The sequence below is a fragment of the Carassius carassius genome, chromosome 19, assembly GCF_963082965.1.
Source record: "Carassius carassius chromosome 19, fCarCar2.1, whole genome shotgun sequence".
In the NCBI taxonomy this organism is placed as follows: Eukaryota; Metazoa; Chordata; class Actinopteri; order Cypriniformes; family Cyprinidae; genus Carassius; species Carassius carassius.
This window is the reverse complement of record NC_081773.1, coordinates 26,198,101-26,209,136: the sequence shown is the minus strand read 5'-3', so window position 1 is coordinate 26,209,136 and position 11,036 is coordinate 26,198,101. Positions and strand designations below refer to the sequence as shown.

Here is an 11,036-nt window from a genome sequence, read left to right as displayed (position 1 = left end):
TGACTTTTCCACTCTATGATGGATGGCAGAGGGGCACACAGGCTTGGAATCTCCCACCATAAGACAAAGACGGAAAGAGAGAACGAGAGATGGTGTTGTTGCCTTGTTTTGAATGCCAATTAGGGGCTAAAATAATTAGGAGGAGACTGTCTGCCGACTGGTTCCTCACCAGCAGCAGTCTGTGCGTTTGAAGCCCAGATGAGGCATTCTGCGCGCTCTCACAAAAACCCATTGTTTGGGGCATTCTGGACTAATGTGCCCTGACTAATTTGAAACATACTCTTTTAGGAATAAGATGCACTGGCATTGAGTCGACAGCAATGGAATCTGACCACAAGAAATCACTTTGGTGTCAGATGATGTTTGTTATCAACACAGATGCATTCTGACAGATTCATTTTAGAGTTTAAATTCCTCAAAGCCTGAGGATCAGTGTGGGCCGGCTGATAGTTGCTAAGGTTAAGCAGACGGACAGTTGTGTGTTGTGTGTGCGTGGACAAGTGAGAGAGTTTCAGTCTCACAATAAATATCACACAGGTGACATGCAGACCATAAAACAACACAACTCTTTCTAGCATAAATCTATATTTGTATAGCAGTAAATATCATAATACATTAAGAATATGTCCAGGTCATATTTCCACAAAAAAGAAAGATAATAATTGAAATAAATTATAAAAATGTTTTGGATGGACGGAAAAATAGATAGGATCAGATAAGACAAATAAAATAAAAATATGAAACAAAATTAAATTAAAAATAAATTTACCTTTATATTTATATAGTATCTAAGTAACTATAAATTGCAGAGTATTTATACAAGTTAGTATATTCATGCCTTTAATTACTTATATATAAGATCTGATAATAAAAAAATCTGAAATACAAAATCCATGAAGTAGAAAAACTGTAAAAAGTTAAAAAAAAATCTGTTTTAGCTAATAGAAAGTATTTGTATTTAATTCATTATTTAAAGGAATACATTTCAAACCGTTTTGTGTTTGTTACTCTACAGCTAGTACAAAAATATAATAAAATAATGGGATTTAAGGGATTTACTGTTGTAAAATGTCACGGTGCAAAAAATGTCTTAAAATAGGTAGTTTATTTTATGCAAATAATTTATTTTTTTATATGTATTTATTTATTGAATTTGGGGTGAAATATGATCTGCAACATATAGAATAAAAAATATAATAAAATGGGAATTAAGTGATTTACTGTTGTGAAAAAAAGTCCTAAAAACAGATTATTTTTTTGTAGAGTGTGGGGGTGAAATGTGACCTAGACATGTTCTTGATGGTTTTGCTGAGATTCATCCATTTGCTCTTTGCTAGACTAAAAATATTTCTTTCAGTCGAGCTCTTATATGATAAACATCTCCGTCAGTGAGAATTTTGCCAAGAATCTGAAGGAGCATTTCTAATAGCTGCACTGATGGGTTATTTTTTTTTCCTGGCAGATAGAGAAGGGGGATCGCAGGCACTTCTTAAAGTTGACAGGTTAACAGTGCAGTAATCCCAGCAGCAGCTGCGATCTGTGGAAGCATCTAGTGTTGGTGTGTGACTGCTAAAACTGCCATTACAATAACCTCCCCGAGGAGCTACTTAGAGAGCTATCCCAGCATCATCATGAAGACAAAGGCTCTCCAATTTGAGGGCTAGAAGCCTTACACACGTGGAATCAGTGCCATCTGTTGGCTGCCACAGCTTTACAGCTCAACTGATCGGCCAGGGGAAGATGGGAAAAAAAAACATTAGGAGTCTTCAAACTCATGCCAGTAACACTTTTTATTAAATACATAAGGAATTTGGTGCAGGTGCAGATCTCAAGTCTAAAATATTTGTTATATAGCTGCACCATAAAGTCAAACCTAGAAATATGTACATATTTACCAAGCTATATATAGAAACATCGTAATTATTAAAATAAACATAAATAATTACTACACAATTATCCTAACCTAAATTCTTCACTATATAAAATGATCATTTAAAATAGTTTATTCATTTGAGTATATTTTTTAGAATCAATTTTGTTATGAAGGTGTCCTCTGAAAGAGGTTTAGTCACAATCTGGGAACATTGTAAGCAGTTTTAATCAAGATAATTGTAGAAACCTTCACCCTCTATGCAGCCAGCTGTCTCAAAACACACGGCTGATCTAAATATTATGATTCTGGAACATACTGGTTGGAGTGGGAGAGTTTCACACCTCTCAGTGCCTAAAATCAGAAGACTTGTTAATGAAAGAATGTGGTGAGACCTAATTGGGGTCTATAGGGATTGTATTTCATCTTGAATTGCTCGAGATGCTTGCGTCTTGTATAAAAATAGAGTGTGGAACATTACTGATGGATTGCAAAACTTTTAAGGTGTTAATGCAATATTATGTAAAATAAAAAGTATACCCAACTGTAGTTACCTAAATGACCACCATTTAAATATACATAATTTCTTTATTAATTTATTATTTTAAAATAACACAATTTAGAAAGTTACACCATATAAAACGTCTTTAAAAAAAAACTGCCTTTTTCTAAGTTTACCCAAGAGCTAGTACAAAATATAACGACTGTGGAAATTTTTCTTTGGAATATAGGATAAAAAAAACAAATACTCTGTTATGATCTTCATTCCCGTTGAGCAGTAAGATTTTTTTTTTAAGATCATATAAATGTTCAACTGATTCAGTGGTGTTCATATGAACCGAAAACACTGATCATGTTTTCACAAAATTATTAAGCACAACCATTTTCAAAATTGATGATAATGTTTATTGAGCAGAGAAACAGCATATTATCGTGTGACATTAAAAAAACCGGAGTAATGACTGCTCAAAATTCAGCTTTGCATCAGGAGTAAATTATATTTTTACATATATCAAAATTGAAAATTGTTATGTTAAATTGTATAAATATTTCAAAGTTTTACTGTATTTTTCATCAAATAAATGCAGCCTTGTTGAGCAAATGAGATGTCTTACAGACCCCAAATTTTGGAAGATTAATTAATGTATCGGGGGTGTTGCTATGGGTTTGTCAAACATTGCATTGTCTTAGAAAAATGGCATTTGATATCTCTATAACACTGAGCTTCTCGCCCCCATTTGTTTAATGAAAAACCAACAAACTGACTCTGATTAACACTCACTCAAATCCAGCCTAATTTGGACACACTTCCAGCACTCAAGAATCGTCTGCGGTGCGAATGCTGTGCGGTTTGGTGGAGGCAAACACACGGGTCCTTGAAAAACAAAAGAGGAGGCTGGGTCGTCTCAGCCGACGGGACCCCGTCAGAAGGCCTCCATTGTCAGTCAGGACGAGGGTGTTTAGCAGCACCCATACTAATCCACGGCTCACTTCATCTCAATCAAGCCTTTGTGTTCTCCTCTTGTAACGGCACACAAGAGGCCTGTGATGCCCGATCGCCGCGGCTGGAGTTCACAGGCTAGAACACACTTGAACTCACTGACACAACACCTCCACCCCTTCCTTTGTCTCACAGGTTATAACCAACACGGCCAAAGAGGGGTTAATAGGCAGAACACTGCTTATGAGAATGTAATGGCAGCTTAAGAAAATCTGCTTAAAGCATGTTAACCCTTCTTATAAAGCAGAATCTGTTCTGATTGGATGAGCCAGTATCATCAAACAGTTAAAATGGCACATGTGACTGAACATTTATGTATCAAGTCCCTATGTAGCTTTTGTTTGACTAATGAACGGTATTTGTGGAAGAACTCCTTACTCTGATCATAATAATATTCATAAAAAAATTATGTATTCATAATACACTAATTCTAATATAATAATAGCAACAAAATATTCAGTGTTCAATAATAATATATTAACAATACGTAATATTGTAATAATAAATAATTTATATTATGAATAATAATAATAATAATAGACAAGATTTGTATATATGCATTCAGTATGAACTTAATTAACTATATTTTTTCAGCATTTATTAATCTTGATTTAGGTTTCATTTCTAAAAGCTACATAACCTTTGAACTAGATTAGTGGAAAAACTATTAAGATGAGGATGATTTATTAACAATAAACTAATTTAACTAATATAGTTCATTATTATTATTAATAGTGAATCATTAATAACAACAACAAACATATATTAACAATAAATAATAATAATTATTATTAGCAGTAGTTGTATTACGTCTACAATACAATTTAATTTAATGACAACACAAAGTTAATAAATGTTAAAATAAAATATGAATTAAAAATTGAACACTTTTTTTTAAATTTGGTTATTTTTAATCTCTGCCAAAGTCATATCTGCTAACATTCATATACTGTGAACTCGCATAAATATGATACTTTGTATTAATTAATTTTAATAAAGTTAAATGGTATCAAACATACTGATCATTGTTAGTTCATGTTAATTAACACATTAATGTTAACAAATGAGATAATAAAGTTAATGTATTATAAACAAACAAATACAAAATTAATAATATTTATAACTTCCCTTTTACCTGGATTTAAAAAAAAAATGCTGTAAAAAGTTGTTCATTTTTAATTTATGATGCCTAATGCATTCATTTTAACCTAAACACATACTGGTAAGGGGTTGCCAATAAATGTTAAGATTATTGAACAATGTTGTCTGATTCTCCTCCTTTCTATTTCTATTGTTTTATAAAATCAATAAGCCACTTCAGCATCTGTGACAAGGCAGTTTTGTGTCATTAATGCACAGCCTCCAGTGCCTGCTTTAGTAAACTTGATTAAACTATAGGACACATCTGAGCACCACAAACAGAACCATCACACACAAAACATAATTAATGCCACACATAAATGATTCATATAAGAAAACACACCTAAGAAAATCCTCAACCATAACACCTCAAGGCCAAGTAGTTTGAATTCAGTTTGAGTAGCTTGGGATGAAGCAAGGTGAGTGTGAGATCTAATTTTTACTTCAACAGATGAACTTGTCCATACCAAAGAAAAATAAAATCACATACTTGAATGACTGGAGGCACGTTGCTCTGATAGAAACTCTTTGCATATCATACTGTAACAACCACAGACGATGCTATTGCTTTCACCCTATACACTGCTTTCTCCCACCTGGAAAATAAGAACACCTATGTGCAATGCTGTTTGTGGACTACAAATCTGCATTTAACACCATAGTGCCTGCCACACTTGTTGTGAAGCTCCAGACTCGGAGAATAAACAGATCTCTGTGCAGCTGGATCCTGGACTTCCTGACAGGCAGAAGTCAGGTGGTCAGAACAATACTTCATCCCCGCTGTCCCTCAACACTGGTGCTCCTCAGGGCTGTGTCCTCAGCCCACTCCTGTACTCCCTGTACACACATGACTGTGCAGCCACAAACAGCTCCAACATCATCATCAAATTCACTGATGACACAACGGCGATAGGCCTGATCACCGACAATGATGAGACGCCCTACAGACAAGAGGTGAGCACCCTGATTAAATAGTGTCAAGAGAACCACCTCTCACTCAACATCGACAAGACCAAGGAGCCGGTGATGGACTTCAAGAGACAGAGCAGAGAACACACACCCATCACCATCGACAAGACACCTGTGCAGCGGGCAAACAGCTTTAAGTTCCTCAGCGTTCACATCAGTGAGGATCTCACATGGTCCGCTCACACAGACACAGTGCTGAAGAAGACACATCAACACCTCTTCTTCCTGAGATGGCTGAGGAAGTCTGGAATGAACTCCAGCATCCTCAGAACATTCTACACCTGCACTGTGGAGAGCATCCTGACTGGATACAAACAGCACTGCTGGCAGGTTGGCGGTGAGCTTCCCTCCATTTCTAAACAAAGGAGGCAGCGAGAGGAAGGCACATTATGGTTTGTCTCCCTCCTGTGGCTAAGATCCAGTTCTGTCTCCAACAGGCCCTTTATTAACACAAAGCTTTACAGATAAACTGCATTCATGCAAAACTCTTTGCTTTAACAACTGGAATTTGTGTCATTGCAATACAATATTATTATAATTTTCAAAATTTCAAGTCATCAAAACTATCACCCAATCCAACTCATCAACAAAACAAAACACAAGAAAATATATTATTATTATTATTTTATGTATTGTTGTTGTTGTTATTTTTGTGCCAAATAATATTTTATAATAGTATTAATATTTTAGAAATATCAATATGTGGTAACCATGATGCATTTTCCAGGATTCTTGCTAAATTAAAAATAAAATAAATCAATCAAAAGCAGTACTAGCTATAAATAAAATGTAAATTAAATTAAAACCATTTTTATTAAATAGAGTAAAATAATAATGTATCGCTATATGCATACACTTTTTTTAAAGCAATTGTTTTGATTCACTGAGACTCACAAAAATAGAAAAACATCATCACATATATCATAAAAAAAATCAATTGACAATCGACAACCAAAAAAATAATCAGTACCTACTAGACACCGGATTGATCTCCATTTCCATCCCCCTCCCTGCTAAGTGTGATTAAGAAAGCTGCCACCAGGGGGCTGCAAACATTCAAGTTGGGTCCTACAGCAGTTGACATTCCCATGCCCTCATGGGTGTAAATCTGACACTATCAACACAGGTCAGAATGAATCTCACTTCAACCACAGCGAAAGAGACCCATGACGAATGTTCTTCTGGGAGCGACCCTAAAAAATCTCGTCTAACTCTGACCAGAAAAACATCCAGAAGGCAGAGCCAATATGAATGTGAGATGTGCACAGGAGACCAAGTGACTGCTCATGGATGCCAAAAATGACATAACAGTGCTAATGAATGTCATACCCACATGTTTTGTGAAGTTACCAAGTCCACAAGTCAGTGCTGTGGCCCAATATGACCCTAAATCAACAGGAAGAATTCTTAAATAGGCAGTTTTTGATTGACACCTGCTCGAGTCAATCATACATGCTGGTTGGATTTGGTTTGGTTGGATAATTATGCTGGCAAAAAGCCTGTTTCTCTTTTGTTGGCCATTTAAAAAGAACCATATATTGTGATGAAATTCTTTGCAAGCAACATGCAAACTGCAAGGATTTCAATATGTTACAGTTGATATTTTGCCAGTGCCCTTAAAATCAAGCGTAAAAGCATGAGAGCTTTTTGTAAAAAATATACAAATTAAAGATTCACCACAACTACTACAACTGCTTCTACGAATACACAAATAAATAATAAATGTCAACACGTATACATTCATATATATATATATATATATATATATATATATATATAATTTAGTGATTGAATGGTCATGCTGTGTAAAACTGTTTTAACTGTGTATATACAGTTGTTTTTGTTTTAAACTGTGATGATTGTAAAAGTTTTTCAATGAAATACAAAAAAAAAAAACATTGTTTGCATCTTTTCTGCAATTACCTACAAAAATAGAAAAAAACTCAGAAAGAACACAAAAGAAAATGCCTTGGATTAAAAAAATAAATAACAAAAAGTGTGGAAAGAAAATGCCTGATCAGCTTTTTTTCTATTATTTCATGAAAAAATCTATACAATCAAGCATATGTAAAGCTGTGGGTTTTTAAAAGATTAAATAAATAAAAATGCATTCAAAAATATTAAGGTAAAAAAAGCATCCAAATGTGGCTCTTAAAAAACAATAAAACATCTCTCCAGGCCTGTTTACACAACCACACAAACATTTGGTTATGGTGAGATTTTAATGTTTTTAAATACAATTCTACTTTGCATCAGCGTTGAAAATAGTTGTCCTGTTTAATATTTTAGTGGAAACCATGATTTTTAATTTTTTCTTTCAAGATTCTTTGAAGAATATAAAGATCATAAGAAGATATGATTTAAAATCTTCATCTTTTGTAGCATTTTAAATGCACTCACTTTTGGCCCATTTATTGCATCAATTCCTTGCTGAATAAAAGCATGAATTTCTTTCAAAAGAAATCAAAATTGAATGGTAATGTATTATTTAGTAATCATTTGTGATCCGATCAGATCATAAGGCAGGTGTAAAGAGTGCAGCACACATCCTTTGAGAAAACAGCACACACAAACACCTCACCCGGGGGACAGTTTTCTTTTTTTATTGTGTTGGAGGGGATCTTACAGTGGTTGCTCATTTCAGCTGAGCTACAAAACGTTCAATGAGATCGCTTCATTACAAACTGACAAAGGTATAACAGATTCACAACAGCATGTACCACAGAACTGGAAATGAGTGTGGGTCTCATATAAATGACATCATTTCTAATAATCTACAGCTCGTTTTTATTTTCTTTCTTTTTTTATCTTTTTTTGTGGTTTTCTTTGACTTCATACAGATAATGAATTAGGCTAAAATGAACCATAATATTTGGTAGACTTTAGGAACATTTTCCTTATTACATCACAAAATACATTTTTTTTTATATCCCAAAGAAGCAAGACTTGCAAGTAGGCTTTTAAACAGAACTAAATCTACAGCTACAAAATTCTACTCCTGCAGCCTTTACACCTTGGCGGGTCCTGTCTGCGCTCCCAGTCCGTATCGGGTAAAAACACGGGGTAGAATCAGTATGACATATACACAGAAGTCCGTATTGTAAAGGCTATAAAGATTTGTTGCACGTTGTAAAGTTGCCTCTCCTGGATCTTTACCCTCCTGCGGGTGATGGGAACTGGGGCGGCGCTGGAGAAGAGTGGGGCAAGGAGGGGCAGACAAAGGGAAGCCGGGAAGAAGGGGGTGGTGCACGGGTGGGGGTGGATGGGAGGGCGAGCGAGCGAGTGGGCGCCGTCTATGTGGCGTATCTCTTGGTCCACTGTCGAGCTATCCTGTCATGCTCTGCTCTGTTGGTCAGGTACTGAGTAGCTATGCTTCCCACCAGAGGATCCGCTGAGAGACAGAAGAACAGAAAGGAAAAAAGTAAGACATTCACAGTATTCTGAAAGACGCCGATGGACGCTGGGAAGGACACAGAGAGAGAGAGAGCAGTGGGAAGTGAGCCACCGTGGAGGGTAAATGAAAGCCGTGTGGGATTCAACAGACACATCTGTCATGTGCTGACTCAGCTGACACAACAATGTCAGAGATGTTTTCCAGACAAACACTGCGACAGCTTTACAGGATTCCAAACTGTAGGCCTCTTCCGAAAGGTCTGGTTTTCCTTATTCGTGACAAAACCTTCACTTCATATATATATATATATATATATATATATATATATATATATATATATATATATATTTATATATATATATATTTTTTTTTTTTTTTATGTACAGGTTGTGTGTTATTTTACAATTTATATAATGTATTAATGCGTTTTAATTTTAGTGCTTCAACTTGTTGTACTTCATTTACTGGCCAAAGCAACATTTCTAATTTTCAATTCTTTTGGAGTTTCTTTTCAAAATCTTTATCTAATATTTGTGCTTTCATTTTCATTTTTAATTTTTTTATTTATTATTATTATTATTATTATTATGTAAATTACAGTTATGCGATGCTATGAGAATACTTTTTTTGTTTTTTTTTGTTTTTTTTGCGCAAGGAAAACAAAAATAATATGATTTACTCAATTCTTCTCCAATTTCAGTTGCGTTGCTGTCTGTGGAGTGTCAGATAACTCTCCCATTTCATCAAAAATATCTTAATTTGTGTTTTGAAGATAAACAAAGATCTTATGGGTTTGGATTGACATGAGGGTGAGTAGTTAATGACATAATTTTCATTTTGGGGTGAACTAACCCTTTAAAAGTTTATTGGTGGATCCAGGACTTGTGTTTGTGATTATGGAAAGTCCTTTTCAGCACAGTGTATATATGACCTCATGAAAATGAATATTGTTGAAATAACTTATTTCTCTATGTTTCTTCAGGAGAGGCCGACCAGTTTAACCTTTAAGTTAAATCATAATTTAGCACACCTGAACAGGCTAATCAAGGTTTTTGGATTAATAGAAACATCTAGTTAGGTGTGTTGGAGCAGGCTGGAGCTGAACTCTGCAGGAAGGTGTCTCTCCAGGAGCAGGATCAGACACACCTGCCTTAGGGCCTTCAGTGAAATAAAAAATCATAATCATCATCTAATCAAATGATTTTATTTTCATCTGATGGGTGTAGTCTTTATGTTGTGGTTGGGACCTTTTAGTGAACCAGAGTTATGCAATCAAGCATTAGGTAAGATTTTTTTTTTTTTTTTTTTACAAGTTATTCAATTTGCTAATTGCTTACTATGTCAATAGGCTCTTTGGTGCAAGAAGTTGGCTGTGAAAAAGAATGCAACAAGGATGTTGATAGTTGTCCCTTTTTTGCATAGAAGTACCAGACTTAAAGAATAGTTCACCCAAATATGACAATTATGTCATCATTCCCTCATACTCATGATATTCCAAACCTGTCCGGAATCAGTGAAGCACAAACGTTGATGTTTTAGAGATCTTTACACAAAAACACTGGGTCTCATTTGCTTATAATTGTGTGGTTTATTTTGTATTTGTAAGCACAGAAATTTTCATTGAAATTTTAATTTCATTTTTTTTTTTCATTAAAATTGATTTGCAATTCTGACTATTTTGTTAGAACTGAGTTTACATCTTGCAATTTTGTTTTGTTGTTCATGCCACATAATAAAACAGGTCATTGCATTTTTTTTATCTCGCAATTCAGAATTCATAATTTTTTGTCTCAGAACTGCAAGTTTATACAGTATCTAGTAGAGAAGCACAATAAATATCGCCTGATAAGTCAGTAATGCCAGTTCTGTAATAAGCGGTAAATCTCTACATGTGCATGATTTTTTTTTACTACCCAGAGCCATTGTTCACTGAGAAGCTGCACAAAATATGATAGTGGTTTGGAGCAGCTTGTCAGTGTTAGCTTATTGTGCATCCCTAATATCTAGTGATTGTGAGTTAACATTTTACAATTCTGAGTTTATATCTCCATGTCAGAAAAATTTTTAAAAAATTGTGAGATAAAGTCACAACTACCTTATAATTTTTTATTTCATGGTGGAAATGGGTTTTCATATGGTAGTCCCAACATCTATTCGTAATT

The 11,036-nt window shown here is 34.6% G+C and overlaps 1 protein-coding gene across 1 annotated transcript in view; it reads right to left on the bottom strand.

The window, feature by feature from the left end:
- Positions 1-8,067: 8,067 nt before the first annotated feature.
- LOC132095476 (ubiquitin-conjugating enzyme E2 E3) overlaps positions 8,068-11,036 on the bottom strand; it is a 45,612-nt gene continuing 42,643 nt past the window's right edge. The window contains exon 6 of the mRNA XM_059500524.1: positions 8,068-8,871. Within this exon, the coding sequence (XP_059356507.1) occupies positions 8,774-8,871 (98 nt within the window). The 3' untranslated portion in view covers positions 8,068-8,773. The remainder of the gene's footprint in view (positions 8,872-11,036) is intronic.